The sequence below is a fragment of the Podarcis muralis genome, chromosome 5 (assembly GCF_964188315.1).
Source record: "Podarcis muralis chromosome 5, rPodMur119.hap1.1, whole genome shotgun sequence".
NCBI lineage: Eukaryota > Metazoa > Chordata > Lepidosauria > Squamata > Lacertidae > Podarcis > Podarcis muralis.
In genome coordinates, this window is record NC_135659.1 from 71064806 (window position 1) to 71087816 (window position 23011).

General features: G+C 43.2%; 3 protein-coding genes across 12 annotated transcripts in view; 1 reads left to right on the top strand and 2 right to left on the bottom strand.

The window, feature by feature from the left end:
• The window catches only part of PHF20 (PHD finger protein 20), a 48517-nt gene extending 40790 nt beyond the window's left edge, over positions 1 to 7727 (top strand). For 2 of the 3 annotated variants that reach the window (XM_028734805.2, XM_028734806.2), the window contains 5 exons: positions 218 to 353; positions 1950 to 2145; positions 2631 to 3030; positions 4655 to 4826; positions 5851 to 7727. In XM_028734805.2, coding sequence (XP_028590638.2) covers positions 218 to 353; positions 1950 to 2145; positions 2631 to 3030; positions 4655 to 4826; positions 5851 to 5993 — 1047 coding nt within the window. In that variant the 3' untranslated portion in view covers positions 5994 to 7727. The remainder of the gene's footprint in view (positions 1 to 217; positions 354 to 1949; positions 2146 to 2630; positions 3031 to 4654; positions 4827 to 5850) is intronic. The other variant, XM_028734807.2, reaches the window with a different exon arrangement.
• A 254-nt stretch (positions 7728 to 7981) lies between these two features.
• On the bottom strand, positions 7982 to 19678 carry SLA2 (Src like adaptor 2). Of its 4 annotated transcripts, XM_028734809.2 has the most exons (8): positions 16229 to 19678; positions 13995 to 14143; positions 12809 to 12905; positions 11710 to 11796; positions 11355 to 11509; positions 11122 to 11271; positions 8891 to 9023; positions 7982 to 8429 (listed from the first exon to the last, which is right to left on the bottom strand). In XM_028734809.2, the coding sequence occupies exons 2-8, from the start codon at positions 14101 to 14103 to the stop codon at positions 8300 to 8302; spliced, it is 861 nt and encodes a 286-aa protein (XP_028590642.2). In that variant the 5' UTR covers positions 14104 to 14143; positions 16229 to 19678; the 3' UTR covers positions 7982 to 8299. The 4 variants fall into 4 exon arrangements, with proteins under 4 accessions (XP_028590642.2, XP_077785303.1, XP_077785301.1 ...); XM_077929177.1 differs by lacking the exon at positions 13995 to 14143; XM_077929175.1 differs by having other exon boundaries at positions 11406 to 11509; positions 13995 to 19678.
• A 130-nt stretch (positions 19679 to 19808) lies between these two features.
• Positions 19809 to 23011, bottom strand: part of NDRG3 (NDRG family member 3) — a 60472-nt gene continuing 57269 nt past the window's right edge. For all 5 annotated transcript variants that reach the window (XM_077929173.1, XM_028734821.2, XM_028734822.2 and 2 more), the window contains one exon: positions 19809 to 22565. In XM_077929173.1, coding sequence (XP_077785299.1) covers positions 22396 to 22565 — 170 coding nt within the window. In that variant the 3' untranslated portion in view covers positions 19809 to 22395. The remainder of the gene's footprint in view (positions 22566 to 23011) is intronic.

Sequence of the window (23011 nt, forward strand, 5' to 3'; positions counted from 1 at the left end):
TATGTTGCATAGTTTGTAATTTTCCAGTTTAAGGGAAAAAAGAATAATTTCCCATAATAACTCTTCTCTTTTTCATTTATTCTGTTTGTAAAAGAAATATGCACCAGCAACATACAGTCATGTATTTAGGCCTCTAAAATACCTTTAAAGTGTTTGTGTTTGTGTGTGTGATGCATACTTTGTATTGATCTAGTTCTGTTTATTTGACTTACAACAGTGTGAAGAATGTCTCTGTTGGCAGCATGGAGTCTGTATGGGTCTATTAGAAGATAATGTACCTGAGAAATATACCTGCTATATTTGTCAAGATCCTCCAGGTACAAAGATTTCTAAGGTTGCAGAGTCTTCTAATAGTATGTAGTAATTATTACTATTATTGTCTTGTCTCTTTTAAATACGACCTATTTGATTTTGTTACTGACTTATCTCTTGTTAATTTGCAAGTTTACATTATTATACATCTGAAGCGATACATTAGATGGAACTTTGTTTTCCTTGTCATTTAATTCATACTGTTTGGAGCATTCCAAATGAAGCCACTTACAATGATTGTAATGGAAGTGAGGTAAATAACTTATTACTCCCTTTGTTCCACGACTGCCATTCTGGGGAGACCAGTAGTGCCAGAGGCTAGAAGGCATGTTCCTTGTAACCCTAGATGGGCGTGGTTTCCAGGGATCCAAGGCAGATGCTTGCAAAGGGGAAGCAGAGATTGCATCCGGTTTATCTGTTCCTCCCTCTCATAGCACACACATAGCATGAATCAAGTGACTATAACATGAGAGGTTGGAATAACCCTGAGAGTTTGGGCTCAAATGCATTCAGGACCCCAACAGCTAAATTTTATGAAGACCCTTAAGAATAGAAAAGGAAGGAAGGGGGCAAATGGAAGAGGCAGAAAATAACAAAAAGAACATTTTAGTTCAAGTCTCATCTATTCCAGTATAGCTACTTTGATAAGGGCTTCTGGTCTCCTCACATATAGCAGCAGATGGTCAGTTGAGGAACAAGAAACTGTTTGGCAACAGTCATCTTTTGAAGAGTTTCTGACCTAGCTGGGTCTTGATTGACAGGTGGCTGTATCCAGCCAGTCAGAAGTCAATCGTATCCCTCAGGGAGGTAGCTTGACACCTTCTGGGAAATGCATTATGCATTATTATCAGCCAAATCTCCATCTCCCTGCCAGACAGAACCTATTCTGTTTGCATATTCAAGGGGAGATGTGACTTCTCCACTAAAGGAGAATGGAGAATGAGCAATTTTGGGCCCTCACTGCAATGACAGTTGTATATAATAGCATGTGGAAAAGAGGTTAAACTGACCTGTTTTCAGCCAAATGACTTCTGTCAGTATAATTTGTACCTTTTGAAAAGGAAAAACTGTTCTTGTGCCTCTAGGATACAGCTGTGTAGAGATGGTGACCAGAATACACCACTGCAACAGGCGAGCCCAATTCTGGCTTTTCCCTTCTCTTGCACTCCTCACAAGGAAGGTGCTGCTGAAACCAAAACAAACTCACTGTCACAGCAGCACCTATCTTTTCATTGCCATAAGGAAACAGGTTTTTTGTGCTGTGGCGACAGTAGCTTTCTCCTCACTTGAAGCCAAGGATTTTGTGTGTTTATATTCAAGTGCAAATATGTGGTTAACTAAGTTTCAGATAAAGATTTCTGTGTGTGTGTTCATACAGAAGAAAGTTCCACTATGTTCAGTGGGCTAGTGTAGATCTGATTACATCCTTTGTGTCTTTTACCAGCTTCCAAGCCTTCTTAGACTGGCTTCAAATGAAATTCTGCATCGTAGGACTTGCATTTTGATACTCACTAGTTTTTACTTTAGTTAAATGATATCCAATTCACTATTTTTTTAAAAGCCAAGAGAGAATTTGAGTATTACTAAATGTCATCCATTTACTTTTGTAATCTCACCCTCTCATTATTCTGCTTCAGGTAAGAGATCCAGTTTGAAATACTGGTATGAGAAGGAGTGGTTGTGCAGTGGTCACATGCATGGCTTAACATTTTTGGGAGAAAATTATTCCCACCAGAATGCTAAGAAAATAGTAGCTACGCACCAACTTCTTGGCGATGTACAAAAAGTGATAGAAGTACTGCATGGACTTCAACTGAAGATGAGCATTTTGCAGTAAGCATTGTTTTTGCAAGTTCTCATTTGAATCATACCGCTAGATTTTTGAAGAAGTGTGGTTAACATTGCAGATCTCTGTTGTGTATGGCGTTCTGTACTGTAGATCTGAATTTGTAATGGGCTAGTGTGGCCTTGCTGCTAACCCATCTTGAGAACTGGACACAGTGACCTTCCATCTCATGTGCTTTCCCCCTCTTCTAGTATAGCTGCAACGGGAGAGTTCAGAAACTGTCACTTTCATCTTAAATTAACCACAGCTGGCCATGCTGATCTCAACTATAGTTAGTTGAAATAAACCAACTTTAAACCATACTTTATTAAGCTGACCATAGTTTATTGACTACAGTTGACTGCACACTTGACCATGGTTAATCTTAGCAGAAGTGAAAACTTCTGATGTTCTTGGAGAAAAGGGGTAGGTCATCTGAATCGTCTGTAAAAGTTTTTAGTCTTGACTCCCACTTATTTACTTTTTTCATCAGAAGCAAAGAACATCCTGACTTGAAGCTCTGGTGTCAGCCTTGGAAACATCTTGAAGTAGATGAAAAATCACACAGCACGCGCCTCATTCATATTGATGAAAACTGTTGCAAAGAGGAGACTACAAGTTACAGAACTTTTAATGGAACCATTGAGAAACCTTCAACCATTCCTTCTGTAGAGGAATCATATATCACTAGTGAACACTGTTACCAAAAACCTCGAGCCTACTATCCTGCTATAGAACAGAGACTTGTCGTGGAAACCAGAAATTCAGACATTGATGATGGTGTCAATAGGATAAGAGAGAATGGAGATGATACTATAGTAGAGAGATTAGGATGGGAGCTGGATAGAGAAATACACAAGTTTGAAAATGAATCGAAACATAACTACTCTAAGGTATGTTGCATTGAAGTATTTCTGAGTTTCCGCAGCTGGGAGAAGGAGAATCTTATCTCCAACACAAATAGATATGATAATCCCTGCACAGGGAAGAGCCGAGCTTGTATACGGAGGATGAGGCAGCATACCTGTCCATACAACTTGGAAATTCTGAGTAGTTGCTAATGGAAATAGAAATATATATATAATGCATTGCTGGCCAACAATAGAAAATAAAATGCAAAGGTGAGAATTGCAGGCTGTATCTAATGCTGTTCCTTGCACTGACAGAAGGCTCTTTGATCAGTTGAAGAGGAAACTGGAAGGGAAGTGATTTTCCCCACATCTTAAAGACTGTTCCGGAGGTTCTCTTAACTCCTTAAAGTAGATTTTGGACACATGCAGAGGGCATCACCAGGAGGGGGAATCGGTAATAATCCCTCCCTATTCCACTGGCAAAATCCTCTGCTGATTCAAAAAGCCTTCTGTCAGCACAAGGGACTCCATTTGATACAACCTGTGCAACCGAAAACCCCTCACATCGGAAAATTGTGATGAAATTTCAGAGTATAGACTATTTGTCAGGAGAGCTATATAGAACTAACGTGCCTATCTATTATTTAGAAAGGTTACATTCTGTTCTAATTTGGGTGTCCCTTTTTTTAAAAAAAAGAAAAGTTAACTAGCTTTCAGAGTGGAAGTATTTTCTATATAACACAACAGTATTTTTACTCTGTGATTCTCTTAGGGCTTACTTCTGTGATGACTGTATATGAACCATATATTAAGACATATCCATAAGAGTACACAAGCTTTAATATGTGTTGTTTTAATGTTTGTATTAATACTCCATATTATTTTCCCAACTGTACTCTGAAAAACAGCTTGTAGTCATAAAACCCAGAGTTCTGCAGCATCTGACAAAGGAACTTACTGATATACAATTGAACCTTGGTTCTCGAACTTAATCCTTTCCAGAAGTCCGTTGGACTCCTGAAACGCATAAAAAAGCAAGAAGCAGCTTCCAGCTGGTGCAGGCACCCTAGAAACAGTAGCTGACAGCCACATCAGACATTCAGCTTCTGCAAAACATTTGAAAACCGGAACACTTCTGGGTTTTCAGTGTTCGGGAGCCAATTTGTTCGTCAACTAAGCCGTTCGAGAACCAAGGTTCCACTGTACAGTGGTACCTCGCAAGACGAATGCCTCACAAGACAAAAAACCCGCAAGACGAAAGGGTTTTTTGTTTTTTGAGCTGCTTCGCAAGACAATTTTCCCTATGGGCTTGCTTCGCAAGACGGAAATGTCTTGCAAGTTTGTTTCCTTTTTCTTAACACCGTTAATACAGTTGCGACTTGACTTCGAGGAGCAACTCATAGCCTTTTTTGAGGTTTTTGAAGACTTTGGTGATTTTTGAAGCTTTTCCAAAACTTTTCCGACACCGTGCTTCGCAAGACGAAAAAAATTGCAAGATGAAAAAAATCGCGGAACGAATTAATTTCGTCTTGCGAGGCACCACTGTATCTATTTATACTTTGTCTTTTGATCCAGAAGTAGCCCCATTTGTAGAGCCAGATTTTCCTTTAAATTACATTGACTGATTTAATGCCTATAAGCATCATTAACTTGTGTATTTTGATAGGTAAGAGAAAAAGTCACATCGGAGGAAGCTATTGAAGTAAAACTGCTGGAGAAAGACAAGGAAGGAGTTGTGAATTCCCAGCTGCAGTGGCAACTTAACCTTCTGGCCCATGTTGAGTCTCTGCAAGATGAAGTTACTCATAGGATGGATTTAATTGAAAAGGAGCTGGATGGTAATGATTTGTTCTTCCCTTTTCTACAGCCTTTGCCAGCTTACAAAGTTATCTTTCCAGCAGCTGGTGGAGCATGAGACTCTTAATCTCAGGGTCATGGGTTTGAGCCCCATGTTGGGCAAAGAGATTCCTGCATTGCAGGGGGTTGGACCAGATGGCCCTTGCGCTTCCTTCCAACTCTATAATTCTATGTAACGTGTAAACACATTCAAATTTCTTTCAGCCTCTTTCCTAATAATTCTTTGGCATAGCTGCCATGCTCAGAATTCATATTGTCATTGAGCTATCCACCACAGCCCAATATATGTCTTTCCTGTATAGCCATTGCCACTTGAAATCCCAAGAGTGTACTTGGGAATTTACAATTTTTTTGCCTTAATTGTGCAATAGTTTTGAATCCAATTTGCCATTTTCCTGCTCATTCATCTAGAATGAGGAGAGTCTTTTGGAGCCGTCACAGTCTACCTGAATTTTCACTATACTAAATCCAGATAATTTGGTTTCTGCAAATTTGCCCACTTCGGCGTTCATCCCTAATCCAGGTCTATGGATGAAGAGGTTAAATAGCACTGGTTCCGATAACACCATCACTCCATAGTGGATAAGTGGTGGGAGCTTATTCCTATTCTCTGTTTTCTTTTTAGCCATTTATTAATCCACAGCACTGCCTGCCTTCTTACTCTATGACTTTACTTACAAACCTTTGGGGAACCATCCTGACAAAAAGCTTTTGGCAAGTCCAAGCATATGATCCTACTGGATCACCACATCCATGTCCTTAATGGCACTCAAAAGAATTTCAAAATGTGATGAGGCAGAACTTTCTTCCCTTTGAAGAACCCATTCTGATTTGTTATTTTTATATACTTCGCTTTTCTAGCAGATACCCTGGTACAAACATTAAGCTAACTGGCCTTTTTAAAAAATTGACATTTTGTTGGCTATTTTCTAATCCTCTAGTACAAGTTAGTTACCAGTGACTGATGTGTGCACATTTTTAAACATTATTCTTTTTTTCTTCCAGTTTTGGAGAGCTGGTTGGATTATACTGGAGAGCTGGAGCCACCAGAACCACTAGCTAGACTCCCCCAACTCAAACATTGTATAAAACAACTCCTCACAGACTTGGGCAAAGTGCAACAAATAGCACTTTGCTGTTCCACATGATACTGGAGACTTCTACGTGATGGCTGGAGCGCATCACATGAATTGATCACTCTCTGTTAAATGGAATAGCATGCTTGTTGCATGTGATGCAGAACTGACTTCAGGGAATTGTTTAGGGACAAGGGTCACTCTTCAGACAAGTGATGGGGTTGCCCTTACCTTTTGTTCATTTGGCTTTTGCTAGGCATTTTTAACATTATGGAAAGGGATTTAGTCTTGTCTTCAGAGGCTAGGAGCAGGCTGGTAATAAGACTTTTCACTCCTTGTATTAAGTTGTTGAATTCAACATTCATGTTCTTTGCATACATACACTGACAAAATTGTGCCACTGGAGAACAAAGTTCTAAGAGCCAAAAATGATTAGTTGACCAAGGCTGTAAATTACATTCTGCATAGTTTATTTAAATAACTAGTGCACCAGACAGTCATACTTTATTTCTAATGGTTTATTGCATAACCACAGTATTTAATCAATAGAGAAGACGTTATTTTCAAGCCTAGCAAGTATGAATGTCTAATTTAATTGTAAACTGTTACAAGAGGTTTGCAGATTATGACCTGAAACTTGTCTACTATTTTGAATAGATGTAGTAGAAGGTCACAACTTGGTTGCACTTCTTTTCTTAGTAAATGATTGTTTTCCGTATTTATCATGTCATTGTAGCATGACTTAAGGTACTGGGAAACCCTCTTTTTTTTGTTGTACTTCTGTACATTCTTGAATTTCTAAATCTGGCCATGCTGTGCCTCTCATGACCTAGTGCTGATGAGACACCCTCATGGCAGGGGACAGGACGGTCGGTGAGATATAAGGTGTACTACAGATTCAGATTTGTCTGTGATGGACACGGTGTAGTTTTCTACCCTACTGTTAATAATTGCCATTCCGGTTATAGTTTGAAAAGTAGTCTTTTTCAATATTATAAACTTTCTCATTGTAGAGACTTGTAAATGTGTGGTTTTGGGAATCAGTTTATTTTATATTTGTGTAAATGGAACCTCAAGATCTATGCATGAGGTACTGTCCCCAAAGCATGGGGGCATTATGTTAAAACAGTATGTTTCAGAATCCCTTTTTGTACTTTTATTTAGTTTCCTTATTTGTATTATTTGTGAGATCAAAGTGAAAATGCTGCTTATGTTGAAGCTACATTATACAGTACCTTTTGGAAACATTGGTGTATTGTAAGTATTCGTTATGTTTTTAAAAAAGGTTTGCCTGCAGATCATATTTCCATAATTGATTTTTGTGTTGGACAACACCTGGGACAAAAGTTACTTCAAGCTGGACAAGAATGGACTGTTTTTCATTGATGGTGTTCTGAATGTTGGATTTTTTATTACCTTGATATCAGTTGTTTTTGACACCACCAAAGTTTTAAAATTAAAGCACATTTGTGAGTTGAAGACCTGTTAAGTGACAAATTGATAATTATGGATATAAATCTGTAATGTTTATATGCTGCAGAATTGATTATGTAAATTTCAGTTAGCCAATGTTTGTCATAGGAGTAACAATTACTTCAGTTAACATTTTGACCAGCTAATTTTTTCAGAAAGAATTATTACACTATTCTGAGTTGAAACGAAGGCTTTTGTGCCAAGACTAATTTCAGGGAATAATTTGTCTCCAATTTATTGGCACTTATTGATATGAGTGTAACATCTGTACAGCAGATAAACTTATTTTGCTGTAATAATTTGGAATAAAGCTTATGTGACCATTAAATGACACCTGGCTGTCTCAAAGTAGCATAGTGCTTGTATTACAGGAGTGTTCACAGCAGTATTTAGTTACATAGCCAACACCAGCTTTACATCTTTCCCATTGTGAACAATGAAGGTGAGTGATTTAACAGTTGTGGAGATCTGCTGGTGTTTGAGTGGCTTGCGGTTCTTGTTGTTTTGCCATGTAAATATCCTTTACAGATGTTGAGCGAAGTGAACTCTTAAAGTGAACTTTGCTGAAATGCAGAGCTTTATAGGAGTAGTCATAAATACACAGCCAAGCTTTATTATTTAAAAATATTATTATAAATACATATATATAGTCCTCGTAAATGAAGCCCATCAAGGCCATGTGTAACTACATGAGGCTGCCATCTTGCTGAAGCTGAGCAGGTCTGGGTTTGGTCAGTAGTTGCATGGGATCCACATGATGGAAGACCAGCAGAATATAATTATTAAGTAGATAAATTAATGTGAGCGAGCATTAAAAACTGTAGAAAGAGGTCAGTACTGAAGTCCTGTCTTCCACATTCCAGAAATGCTTCCCAACAGTAGCCTTAATTGTATATGCATCTTTCTCACTTTTCACTGATTGTGTCCTCTGACGGCAGCTCTTCAGTCATTAACAGGTAGGAAGTGACAGCTTCCCTCAGGCCCAAGCTAATTGGCGAGTCTTCTGCTAGCGGATTTTCTGCCAACAAGTCTGAGCTAGACAGGAGAAAACATTGAAAGATTAAAATATGCTGTGAAGCAGAAGGATAAACATCCTTCTCTTGCAAAAACGTTCTCATTATAGCATTCTGGTAGATTGTTCCCACACAAAAGCAGGCAGACTTCCCCACTGCTTATCCCAGTCATACCACTGTCAGAAACTTGCTTTTATCTCTTGTTGCTATTAGCAAGTGCAACCAAATGCTTCTCTTGCAGCAGAAGTATTTACCCACTACAGATTAAATGGTCTTATGCTTGCTGCAACCAGTGAATCATCACAGCAGCGACCGTCTGCAAAGATTGCTGTCTTCTCCTTAGAGGAAGGATGCCCGACCAGAACACGGTTTTGAAGGCTGATAGTGCAGCAACATGAATTCATACAAGCCCAGATAAAGAGACTGCTTAGGAACTCTGTGCTGAGTTCTGTGCTAGAAGAAAAGAGGATAATAATAAAGTACCTGCTGATCTCCTCCCAGTTGAGAGCTGGCTTCTTTACTACCATTGGTTGGGAAAGATTAGACTTCTTCCACAATGTAGAGCCTTGGATGAAGCACGGTTCCTTCAAGCAGCAACATAAGCCATCTCCAACTTCTGTTAACAAAAGGAGGAAAGAATCTTCTAATCTGGGCCTTCCATGCATAGCCACTAGGTATTCCAGACCAAGCGCATAGTAGTAAACAAAGCTAAACTGCACTGATCACCACATACTTGTTTCAACCTTGCTATTTTAAACCAGTGTGTTGGTGGCAGCACAAGAGGTGAGGAGCCTTTTCCAGCTCAAGCGCCACATTCCCCTGTGGGCATCCTGGAGGTTGCATGCCAGAGCAAAAGATACAGCTCCTAATTTTGTGCATGTACATGACTTGCATGTAAAGAAGGTGGAGGTTTCTACACACACACAGGCATTCAAGGCATGGTCACAAATCAAGGATACATCCTAGCCAAGCCAAAGTACTTGGAAGGATTCAGAGCAAGCTTGTGAGTCAGATAGAAGCGATTGGAGAGCCCACCACCACCACTTTAGCATGAGCAAGGAAAAGGCATCCTGTTGCGTTCCCCAAGGGAAACAAGCAGACTGCAATTTGTGTGAGTGGCTGCACACTTGCACGCCACCCAGAACTAGTTTCACCAAGCATAGGTTTGAAACCCGTGTGCTGAATGAAGTTGAGCAGTGCAAAAAGTACAAAATAAGTTGGGTATCAAATTGTGATTTCTCGTGGCCAGGGAAGCTCAGCTTCCCCACTCCTTATTCTACAGAAGCAACGTGAGCCTCTTTTCCAGCTGCAGCCAGGAAGTTTAGCAGAGGAATAGCAGGCAGTGTGTACAATCGCGTGTGTGAAGAGCAACCATCCAACCCGTTAAAGTCATGGATGAGGAATTTGTATTGCTCCAGTGGTTGAACTTCCAACTCCCATCATCTCCAGGCAGTATAGCTAATGGTCAAGGATGATGAGAGTTTGTAGGCTGTTAACATCCAGAAAATCAGAGTTTCTTGTGCATGAAATGTAATTCCCAGTACAAAGTGCACAGTCAGTCAGTCTGTTATCATAGACGAGTCTGTTACGGTACTTCTTTTAAGGTAGTCTTATGGCAGTGTATACTACAGGCTTTTCCTGCATTGATAGCTGCTGCTTATCCTGATGATGCCTCTTAAGTACGCATTGGTTTTTTCTGACAGGAGTGCATGGCAGCTATTTTCTTCTATGGCAGAAACTAAAGGTGTTACAGTTGGGTCAAACCTGCTGATATGAGAGATGCCTCTTTCATCAAGAGTCCATACTGGCCCTCTCATTCTCTAATAAATAAAATTTATTATTATTATTATTATTATTATTATTATTATTATTATTATTATTATTACATCCATCTATCCCTCACTTGCTAATGCAAGATGACCGCCTACACAGGTATAACAGATGGAGTGGTCCACCTACTTACCCACTGGGCTTTAGCACAACTCTCATCTTTTTACACAAGAGGATTTGTCAAGGCCTGACTTCAGTTTTGGGGAGGACTTGGGCAGGCTGCTCTCCATAGAGCCTCCCAGTGCCCTCTGGCATTTGGGCTCGCCTGCTGCAGCCTCCCTTCTCGAGGGAGCCAGTGTATCCAACCCACTACAGGCTCCTACGCACTACAGCAGGGGTCGGCAACCTAAGGCCCATGGGACACAAGTGGCCCACAGGGGTCATTTAACTGGCCCCCGAGCCACCCGCTCGGCGAGTCCCCACGTGCTGCACCAAACCAGCACGGTGTAGGGACTCGCTTTCGTAGCGCCAAAAATCGAGTCTGCGCAGACGCCAAAAATTGCAGGCATGCACGCGATCTGGCCCACGGAGGGATCTCCGCTGGAGTGAACCGGCCCAGACAAGGTAAACCTTGCCGACCCCTGCACTACAGCAGCAAGGTGGGAGACTGCCAGCCTTCCCCCCTCATACACTCGCACTCAGGCTTAGCTGGTGGCTGTGTAAAGGGCTGCTGCTGCTGCAGTAGCAGGGCATGAGCAGGTGCAGGAGGAAGTGGCTGGCTGCTGTGAGAATACAGCCACCAGAGGGCCCAAGGTGTCAGCCCAGTATGCCAGGTGCTGACACCAGGACTGCGTTGTAACTACTGGAGGCCGCCTCAAGCAGGAACAAAACAGAATTGAATCTCTCCCTTTTATCAACCCGGAAGCAGGGGAAAACAAAATTACCAGAATAGTACTCCACCAGCTCCTGCAAGCTCGAGAAGGTGAGGCGAGGGGAGATGTAAAGCCAGCCATTTTCCATGCAGTTAATGCGATAGTGTTTCACGCAATCCCAGGAAGCACGATTTGTGTGTCTGATAGACAAAGAGTAGCAACCTGCATGTGAGAGAGAACACCATCAGGCCACAAAGTAGTATGAAATCACCTCTGAGCTTCCTGAGCCACACTCTTCAGCCCACTTTGTTCCCTAGAATCCAGTGAGTCAGAAGATTTCTGAAGAGACTCAATACCTTTCTTCATTTGGCTCTCTCTGACCAGAAAATAACCTTCACTGTTGGAAGGCAGCAGCAACAGCTCCTCAGCCTTCGATCGGCTGATGCCCTCATAGAGCCACCTGGAAGAGAAGCGCACACCACTGTTACTGCCCAGAACCCTTGTCCCATGCAGGCTAAGACTGGATCCTCCAGGGATATACACTCTTAGGCAGCTCTTGGGGGGGGGCACACATCCTGAACTGCCCTACCGCTGCCCAAATTACTCCCAACCAGACCATTTATATTGCTGCAGCATAAACAGGAAAGCAGAAACTCCTACCCGTGAGAGATTTTGGCAACATGGTTGCTGGGAACATAGCAGCCTTTGCCCGTGGTTACTGACTCCACTTTCCACCATTCACCATCTCTGTTAAAAGAAAAGCATATTGTAAAATTGAGCATCAAGACTTTCCAATGACCTCTTCCTTGAAGATCTTCCCTATTCATAATTGAGAACTAGGGAAGGGGGCAGGCCATTACCGTGACAAAAATACTTATACTGTTTCCAGCAGCTTTCCTTTTTAACTAACAGGGAGAAAATCTGTTATTTGTTGATAGGTAGGGATAAATACAACATCGCACTACAAGAATGTGCAGTCAGTGTAAGGATTTCTGCTTATACAATGGAACATTCTCCCTCTCTCCTCCTCCCTTCTGTGTCCCCTAACTGTTCTAGGGGTTCCCCCAACCCTCTGGAGCAGATATGGGGAGGGTGTGGCTGGGGGGAGGAGTGGAGAGGAAGTCCCATCGCACAAGCAGAAATCCTTAAGATGAGGGATTCCTTAGTTGGATAGTACCCAACGTTTCTCAGTTTCCTTAGCAGCCCAGATGGATCACACAAAATTTCATCATACAACAGGAGGTCTCATGTGCTGGAGACCATCTATGTGAAAATGTATTTATATACTATTTGTATTTCTGTGGTGACAAATGGTTTCTACAAATTAAGTTTGACTGGCTGACTTGTTTCTTACATTTGTATACCACCTTTTTCTCCAATGAGCTAAAGGTGGTCGACATGGTTCTCCCCTTTTCTGCTTCCAGCACCTCTGTGAGATCGGCTAGGCTGAGGGACTTTGACTGGGCCAAGGTCACCCAATGAGCAGGGAATTCAACCACTGGTCTCCCAGGTCATAGTCCAATACTGTTATACCACATTGGCTCTCAATTATCTTTTATATATTTTGTGGAGACTCAAGTAGAAGCCAAAGGAACTGGGCCTTAAGCACAAACGACAGAGAGCTTAGCCTTTATCACACTTCAAAAAGTCTCAGAGTTCAGGCCAGTTCCACAAGGACACCCTTGTTCCACACCTTCGTGTATGTCTCAAGATGGGTAGGGGGAATTCTGTCATTCAGCATCTCAGTGCAAGTACTCACTCAGATAGCAAATTCAGCTGCTCTCCCATCCACAGCATTGGCTCTGCATGTCCAGAAGGGAAATTACACACAGCAACAGCTATAGGGGTACTCTCACCTACAAGTTAATAAAGAAAGACATAGTTAACAAACGGCTTATAATCTTCCCATGCCTTGAGCTTCCCTACGATGCAATGTATGTGGGACTGCTCTTGAAGACTTATCAGGAAACTTCAGGTGTCCTAGGAGCAGGGTGCACTCTTATTATAACAGCTGCACTGGCTTCTAGTTCATTTCCAGACACAATTCAAAGTGCCCTAAATAGCTTAGGCTCAGGTTATTTAGCTGGTACAGTGGCTGGTGTTAATTTTTAGAGCTCTAGTTGACTGGGTTTTATGGGTTTTTAGCCTTTCTTTGTTAACTGCCCAGTGAACATAGATGATAAGCCAAGTACAGTAGTTCCTTGGGTTACAGACGCTTCAGGTTACAGACGCCACTAACCCAGAAATAGTATCTCTGGTTAAGAACTTTGCTTCAGGATGAGAACAGAAATCATGCGGCGGCGGCAGGAGGCCCTATTAGCTAAAGTGGTACCTCAGGTTATGAACAGTTTCAGGTTAAGAATGGACCTCCAGAACGAATTAAGTTCTTAACCTGAGGTACTGGCAACAAATGATCTAAAAGACTTCCCATACAGAAGCTGTGCAAACCTTCAAATCAACAGAGGCAGCTTCTCTTGACATCCCATTGGTGGCTGAGGCACCACAAAAGGGCTTATTGATTGTGGGATTCCCTCCCCAGGGAGGTTTGTTTTGCCCCCTCTTGGCTGCCTTTCCCTGCCTGATTAAGACATTCCTGCTTCACCAGTTAGTTAGCCAGCAAAGCTGAGAAGTGTTTAAACTAGTAGTGGCAGCCAACATGGTGCCTTCCATATAGGGCTGGGACCTCCAGTTCCCATCAGTCCTAGCCAACACATCACCAATGGTCAGCAGTGGTAGGGGTTGTAGTCCAAGACTATCCAGAAGGCACCATTTTTATTCTCCCAGTCCCGGATCATCCTTCCCCCACCTGGTACCTTCCACTGTGCTGATGGTCCCAAGTTAGCATGGTCATTCATTTCAGTGGATCTACTCTGAGTAGGACTAGCATTGGATGCAACCCTAAGCTTTCTATGTCCAGGGATCGGTAGCACAGAACAACCTCCCACCTTGTGGCCTGGCACCACGGCTGAGGCCAAGGGCCTGGCTGTTCTCTACGTTGGACTGTGGGCTTGGCTGAGTAGCAATCTGCTTCCTCCTGCTGGGCAAACTTCCCATCACAGTCTGCCGTCAGCTGGTAGATTTAAGTAATAGTGGTCTAAAAGCACAGAGAGAGACCTTTTAACAAGAGAGAAAACAGAGGGTCATCAGCCTCAACTTCAAGGTTGCATCCAGCCTCCCGTTGAGCTTCCATTCAGTTGCTCACCAATGATATAAGAGCTTTTTCTACATGCTAAAACTAAATGCTGATCTAGGTTCCCAGCTTGGAGTCCTCTGTCCTTGGCTCCACTCAGCCACATGCTCCAAAGGACCTTGTGCTCAGCACCTCTTCTATCAGCCATTATCTATCATTTGCTCTGAACTCAGTTATCTGCCAAGTGTTTGAAGTGTCCTTGCACTGTGTCAGGGAAAGAGGCAAGAAGCCATTTGCTGCCTCTGTAAGATGTTACTGGCTTCATCATTGGTTTGGTTATTGGTTTGAGTCCGCAAGGGAAGTTAGCATTAATAGCCCAAGCAAGAATTAGTTAACCCTGGAAATAGACTCAAAATCAGAGGGGTCATGAGGATGTAAGCTGGCCTGGCCTGTGAAAACAAGTAGGAGTTATGCCTCTGTAAAGCATTGTAGTCAGGCTAGATTAAGAAGGACTGAAGCCTTGGAGTTGTACTACTCTGCAAGACTGCAGTACCAAGAAAAATATGGATCTTTATAGTACAAGGTACACCAACCTGGTTAAAGGAAACAAAATTGGATGTCTAGGATGCCAGCACTGAGCCCTCCCTTGCCTTCTTTTGTATCTTTAGCCATGTGAAGTAAGTTGGTGGGCAAAAGTGAGAAAAAACCATGAGAAGTGAGTTTAAAGATGAAACTACACTTGCTCAGAGTGTTGTGGTGTTGTTTTTGTAGTCCATGACAGCTTATGCAACAATAAATTGCTTAGTCTTTATCTGAGGTATCTGATAGCTCAGTCAGTAGGGCATGACACTCGACTAGGTGACCTTTGGAATCCCTTCCAACTCTACAATTCTATGTATTTCCTTACTTTGTGCATTCATTTTTTGGATAAGAGGGGCCATATTTGGGAAACTGCTGTAGGAACCCCCAACCACTTTAATCCAGCCTTGAGTTGCCCAGTAGGGGGTGATTAACACTCTTCAGTGAAGACTATCCTACAGTAGAGGTGAACAGATGAAGAATCTCTGCAGTACAACACAGCCAAGTTAGGACATGTCACACTCATTTGAAAAGATGGAACTTATTGCCTTAGCCATAAGTTTGATGTACTCCCAAGTACTTTGCAAATCAGTTTGGACTGTACTGCTGAGAGCACATGCCTAGGATGGCAGTGTTAAGATACCATCCATTTCTAACCTGGTTACAATATGCACTGGCTAATCGTGTTTGGAAGTAATGGCTCCACTATCTTTGAAACTTATGTCTCACCCACAGTTTGAAAGCTAAACAGATTACCTATTGATAAAAGAAAGAATCTTTGAGTAGAGTTTAAGTCCATACTCAGTATGACCAGGCAACAAACATCAGTTCTGGATCTCAGCCCTGGTGGCCAGTAACATAGCTATCTGCCCCAACAATTAAAAAAAGCTTTCCTAACGTTAACCTGTATTGCCGTTTCCTGTTAGTGGACAAAGCCTCATGGTTACTCTTCACACTTCTATGGTTTCCACCGTGGTACCAGGGACATTCAAGGCTCCTCTTTCACTATTCTCCTACTTATCTTAATCCTACAATGAAGCGCACTTCAGCAAAGCATTTATTCACCTACAGTGGCCTCTTTGCCCCACCAGTCTTCTACTACTATCACCATAAAATTTGCCAAACCCTTGGTTCCATTTCTCAAAAGCATCATGGCCTCTAGCTCCATAACAGTTCCTCCTGCTCCCAGTGATGCGACTGTGAGCACCACTCACCTGTCTATCCCAGCACCAAACAGCCACAGGCTCTTCAGAAATCACAGCAAGATGGTGATGCAACAAGAATTAAGAAGCTCTCTTGCAAAACAGGACCCTTGAGGACAGTTGGTAGGGTGGAGCCCAACCCCAGTTCCCCTGTAATAGTTTCTGAATAGGAGTCAGAACACTGGGTCGCATCTCTCAATACATAGGGATGCACCAACACAAATCCAGACCTATTCCTTTAATGAACAGTGTCCAAAGATAAACGCACCTGACCAGATTCTCTGCATTCAGTGCTCTTCAGTAGTTTGGATTTCTTGCTGCAGCGTCTTCCAAGCAACAGGCTGCCCTCTTGTTCTGTACACAAGTACACAAGTAAAATCCAAGCAGAAGAATCCTCTTGGCCCTTCTTCCCTGAAGCACAGCTTAAGCCAACAGCCGGTGAGTTTGTGCTGCTCTTGTTGTTTGACTGCATGTTCTTGAGAAGAGCTGAATCTCGAGAACCCACAAGCTGCTCAATTTCCTTTTGACGCAAGTGGAAAAATGGTTGGTGTGACAGAAAAAGGGGGGGGGGAGGAAACCACACAGAAAACAGATGCTTCTACAACACTGTTTGACTTTATTTTACCACAGACTAGAGTCAGGTAATTGTAGCAGGCTAGATACTACCTGTGGACTGGTGGTCAATTATGGAGAATGGCCTTTCTTGTCCCCCAAAGGGACACCATTGTTCTAGAATCTAGACAGACAGGTACACACTGCATGGAATTGCAAGTTTTAAATCCAGAAAGTGTCTTGTGTAGCGGTGGTGGTTCAGTTTAGAGAACCAAAGGGCACAGATGTGGAGGTGGCATACCTGCCCTGCAGTCTTTTTTCCCGGGCATCTATTTTGCAGCCAGTATCAGAGCCTGGCTGAGGGGAAAGGGATGCTGAGAGAGGTTGCAATGGAGAAAGCAGCAGGGAATGTGAGGGCTTTGCGCTCCTCACAACCTGCCCTGTTTACTCCTAAAATGGGGCAGTAGGTCCAGGTTTAGCTACCTGGCTCTGCCAGCATCAACCTGCTCAGGCATTTGGTGGCCGAAGAATACTGCTTTAAGATCATTGGATGAATGAATGTTTTCAATTGCTTTTAGAATGCTTTAATATGTTTTAGAATGCTTTTGCTTTGTTTTTAAATGGTACATCTGTTTGCCTCCCTGGGCTCCTTGGGGAGGGGAGGACTGGATATAATTTCAGTAAATAATGACAGCAACAGCCCTACTTTGGTCCTTAAGCAATGCAGTTGGTTGGTTAGCTTATACAAACTTTCATGTGACAGGAGGCCTCAGTACTATTAAGTTCCTGCCTACCTGCCATTTATGAGATTGTATCTTTCACAGCAGCCTAAAATAAACTCCTATCACCACCACCATCTCCAGCTGGTGGTGAGTATAGACCTCACAACCAACCAAACGCCTCACGAAAACAAACAATGGGTGAAACAAAAGTGGAGCAAGTGGTCAGTGGAATAAACCTATTTTCTGCTCTTTCAGGGCAATACTTGATGGTATAATAACCATTTTATCCAACTGTTTTCAAGTTGTTTTCTTACCATGAGATGTAGTTCTGATAACACCTCTGCAGTTTCCTCAGTCCCGTGGAAAGTAACGTGAGTAGCGAACATCATGAACATTTTCCATGAGCACTCGTATTTCTCTGTATTTAGAGATCCCGATGAAGCACTTTGTTCCCTGATGTTCCTGTTCAACTAGTCACAGCCCCCAGATTGCTACATCAGGAAATTTAGATGTCCAATGTAGATTTCTTTTATATTAAAAAAAATTCTTCCATGGACAAGTGGAGCTTTCTGGCAGTATTAGTCATAAGTATTACGTATGCAGAGACCTCACAAAGCTACCCTCAGAATAACGTGAGGCTGCATTTGCGTAGGCAGCACCCAAAGGTCACAAGGGCACATTGAGAAGTAGATGGAGGAATCTGGGTTGATAAGGTGTCAGACATATATTCATAACATATTCAAAACAGCCACTCAAAATCATTTTGATCAAGAAACCTGAAACCTCCACAATGCTTCTCCATGTGGTATATACATCGTATGTACATTAGCGGATCATTCCAGGCGTTAAGTCCTCTGGTACTATCAATTCTGTAATGGTGTGTGTTAAGAGACAAGCAACTCTAATTGTAAATAGCAAGCGAGTGTACACATTTCAGCAGCAGGAATGGTTTTGTTAACTCAGTCTCGAAGAATTTACTATGCTTAAGAAGTTCCATGTTAATGCTGTCCCAAGCAGAGAGAGCCATACTCTCATGTGAGAATTACTTTTGCTCACCCTTTTGTTCAATTTGTTGCTTTTTAGTTACAGAAACCACTCTTTGGGGAAATTCTCTTGCGCAATATAAAAGATCTGGAGTGAGGGAGAGTCAGGGATCTCTGAGAAAACCACACCCACCTGAGGACATTTCCCCCCAAAGGTCTTTGCCCACCCCCACCCCCCACCCCGGCGGCAGCATAACTCCTAGTGCATGCTGCTTTCTGTTGTCCATGTGCAATTTTTTTTTGGGGGGGGGGGGGAGAAACCAGTGTGTTTTTCTTTTTTAAAGGACTTTCCTGCATACCTCATGGATCTCTCCACATCTTAAAGGACCCAACAGAGCCTTGTTTCTTTCACATTTCTGGTACTTGCCCAAACTGAAACACTAAAGTTTATGAATGGGGACTGTACTAGGTCAAGATGGTGTCATAGCCCTGGGCATGAGTCCAAAGGTGAGCTGGCTAAGTCTGGAGCAGCTGTACTGGTGCTGACCTTGAGCTCACGGAGTCCAAGCAAGGAATCTTAAATAGCTGCCTCCTGCACTGTGCCAGCCCAACAATATGGGGAGTGCATCAGGTGGGAGGCCACTGAAAGAGAGATTAACACTTATTTTCTAGATGTAGCCCTTTAAGATCCACATTCTTCAGGCCAACAGGGTGGGAACAGTGGTGTGTGTGTGTGTGTGTGTGTGGACTCATAAGGCCTCAGTAAGAACAATATGCTTGCTTAGAATTATCTTCGGTGTTGTAACTACTGATCTGCCTCATAACCATGGGTTCCAGCTCAGAACAAAATATGAAACGTCATGAGTAGTCTGGGAAAGAGCAGTTTCCGTAGGGCAGGGACGTCCAACTCCCAAGAGGCTGCTATCTACTCTGGGGGGTGGGGTGGGGGTGGGAATCCAGCAGTGATCTACACATTTGGGGGGGGCGAACCCAAAGTTGTTAAGCTTTTTGGGGGGAGCAGGCCAAAGTTGTTGAGCTTTTTTTAGTTTTGTTTTCGCAGTCGTGTGCCATTGAAGGGAAGAACAAGTGGGCTGGTCCAGATGCTCTCCCCCCCCCCCCCCGGGGAGGGAAGGGCCTCCGCGATCAACATCAATCTACCACTATCATCTGGGGGTCGACCTGTCAATAGCGGTCGACCAGTTGGACATCCCTGCTGTAGGGCAAGGGGACTTTCAGTACCGTGTTACCCTTCATTTGTTCACACTCTTCCCTCCACCACCCCAATCTCAAAATTCTGGATGAAATTTACATGCTATACTACACAACTTGTGTCTCTTTGATATTTTTTATATTATCTACACCTCAGTCTCTCTACCATGGCACTCAAAAACGACTCAAAAATATATGCACTGCATAGAAACATTGACAGGACACTAGCTATGCTGTCCATCAGGGTTTTGTGTTTTTGAACACTGGAGAAACTCACTGTTTCATTTGATGACCAAGTAATTTGATGACAAAATCTGATAGCTCTGAGCTCTGGAAATTAATAGAGACTAGTCCAAACTTGGAATAAACACACAAAGCCACATTAACAATGAGACTCGATTATAGCTTTATTTAATTGGTACGAATTTTCCCTCCCAAGCAGAATCTTCCGGTTCCCTATTTGAAACAGAGCCAAACCTGGTTTTTCCAAGGAACTTGACCCCATGAGCCAAGTATATTCTGCCACCGTATTATGAATAAGTCAGCAGCACATCAGCAATTATTTCACCCTCTTATCAGATCAGAAATCACACACTTCCCAACGGGAAGCAGAAAAGCAGCAACCTTCTAATTCAGGAGAACAATATAATCTGGGAACTATCTAGCTCCCAGGGCAAACCTACCCACTTCTATCAAGACTGCTGAATTTGTCAAGACAATAGAGTTTAATATCAGCCTATGAAAAATATATAAAAAAACAGGCCCTAAACAGAGCACACTGTTACATTATACAGTACACAGATGCATTCCCTTAGCTCAATACAAGCTCAAGACGCCTGCATGATGCAAGCAGAACAAATCATAGACCCAATATAGTCCCACCCGCACCCCAAGTTTTTTGTAGCAACATAACTGCTTGGGGAAAGGCTATAAAATTGGCTTGTCTGTCCCTCCAGATGTCCAAAACCGTAATCTGAAGTCTCCGCTGACCAGTTTGCTAAGTTATTCCCACATATTGCAAACAGCATGTTTCATAATTAAAAGGCTTGGGGATTTCCCATGAGGAGGCTATAGCAGTGAATAGGGAAGTTTGCAGAATGCCAGTTTTAAACCAGGAAAATGGGGGTGGGGGTGGGGGTGGGGGTGGGATTGGACTACATACACTTTAATAGAACTGGCATTGCAATTGTAATGCATCAGTGTCCAGCAAGTTTAGCAAATATAGAATAAACACTTCCCAGTTGTTGAACATCAAAATTGCTGCTACATCAAAATTGACATTATTACCATAGAACACTGTGTGACTACTGGGACATAGGCTGAAAAAACAATCCTCCATCAATGATTTAGAAATCTATGGTTTTTCAGTTAATATATAGTTCACTTTACTCAACCATTAAATATATTTTGGAAAATTCATTTCATTTTTGGAGAGTGGCTGTCTAACAGGTGTAATTGATTGTGCAAGTCACTATCATGAAACAGTCAGGGTAAGATATTTGTATGAACATCTTAAGCCAACTGTTCTCTTCTTCTTCTCCTCCTCCAGCTTGGGAAAGCACTGGTCCCCCCGCCGCCCACCCCCAGGGTGGCAGAAGTCAGTCATTCTAAATATAATCCAGCTCCCTTTCTAAAGCCTCTATAACCCAGCACTCTGGCTACCGCAGAATGTATAAAATCCCTTGTACACTGCTGAATAGGACACTTTCATCAGGGAGAGCTAAGCTCATGAGAAACCTTGCTCTTTCTTTAAATTGGTGTCCCAGCAGCCCTGGTAGGAGATCCTTTTGCATGCCTTTCACCACCTCAGCTATGAAAGACTTACACTTCCCTACAGTGTGAAAATATGCAGCATATGCCGGGATGCACTCAAGAGTTCAGACAGTGCAGGATTCAAGACCCACCCACCCCTGAAGTTTTAAAACACTGAATCTTCACCCCTGCCCCAAAGACATTGTAAAGACTGCAGCCAAGAGCCCTAATAACCTTCAGCAGAAGCACAACTAGAAAGCAGTTCTAAGTGCACAAGCCACAGAAATTATTTGGATTCAAAACAAAACAGGAGACCCACCACTTTCACATGGTTTGACAACGTAGGAATCGGGGCCGGGGGGGGGGGGAAGGAATGGCACCAACATATACAGTAACTCTCTCCGTTAGCACCAATGGAATGTTAGTGCAATGGATGCGTACAGATGTGACGAGCGCGCTGGGGAAGCTCACGTGCCACACTTGTGCCACACACACACAGTCTGAGCTCAGGAGGATTCTGCTTTTCCAGTTTGAGTAGAAGCTAGATTAGCACAGCATTGATTGGCCAGCCCTTGAGTCACTCGTAAATGTTCCCCACCCACCCAAAGCATTGCTCTGTGCAGCGCCGATTAGCTGACAGCCATGGCTGAGCCATGAAACCTCCCCACTTTCTCGGAGCATGTTCCAAAGAGTAAAACTAAAAACCAACCAAGACCGAGCAAATACCCACAAAGAAAAAAACCTTTTTGTCAAAATGCTAAACATCACAAGAAGCAGGTGACGTATGAAGGCCGGGAGCGGTGGTGGTGTGGAATAAACGCAAAGCAGACAGCTCACCTGAAACATGGCGGCCGTGTGGTGAGAAAGGAGAGAGAGACTGCTCTGGATTGTGTGTCAGCAAAGGAGCAAAGGCAGGGGGAAAGTGGCGCTCACCCTGCACAACCAACCCTCCCCACCCCAAAGGCCCACAAGCCCACGCCTGTTTTCAGGAACGTCTGTACACAGCCCATGTTTCTGTAGCCAATGCAGGAAAGAAAGAAAAGATTTGGAACATAATGCCAAAGAGACAAATAGCTGAGAAGGTGGCAAGTAAGATGGGCAGGCACAAGGTTGGGAGGGGGACTTATTAATGCCACATGTTTGGGTGAACACTGGATTCTGGGGGGGTTCAGAAGGGGAGAAGAGGGATTGTCTGGATACAGAAGATGGTTGCTTGCTTAGCAGGATACTTCCATAGTCTGAGGAGCACCAGCTGCTCCAGGAATTCCAGCCGCTGCCTCCCCTGGGTTGCTGGCTTGAGACCGTGTTTGGCTGCTCTCTCCAGAGCCAACGCTGGAGGACGACTGGGTCCGGGAGCGGATCAGTCTGGTCATACTTGCAGATGGCACTGGAAGGAGAGAGGCAGTGAAGACCAGAAATAAGCAAGTTTTGTTTTACCTTACTAGAAAATGCCTTCGAAATGGAAGAAGCGTAAAGTGGAAGGGGGGGGGGGGAGTGGTGCTGCAGGAAAACAAACAAAAGGACACATCACCTTTTCGAAGCTGCCTCCAAGGCGATAGCGCAAGGTTACACTGGCAAATGCAAGTTTCCCAAACCCATGTTTACCATGGTGAAACAAATGTGGGGGGCATTGTAAAGGAGAAACAGCAGGTGGGAATAGGTGCTTAATCCCTCCAACGTCCCCTGCATATGCAAACCCACCCAGCTGCTCCACCCCCACATTCCCTAGTTGTGCTTTCATTTTGTACCCCTCCCACTTGCAAGTGCCCCCCCCCCCCACATCTGCTGCATGATAGGATTGCGGTATTTCAGACAGTGACAACCCGGACAGAA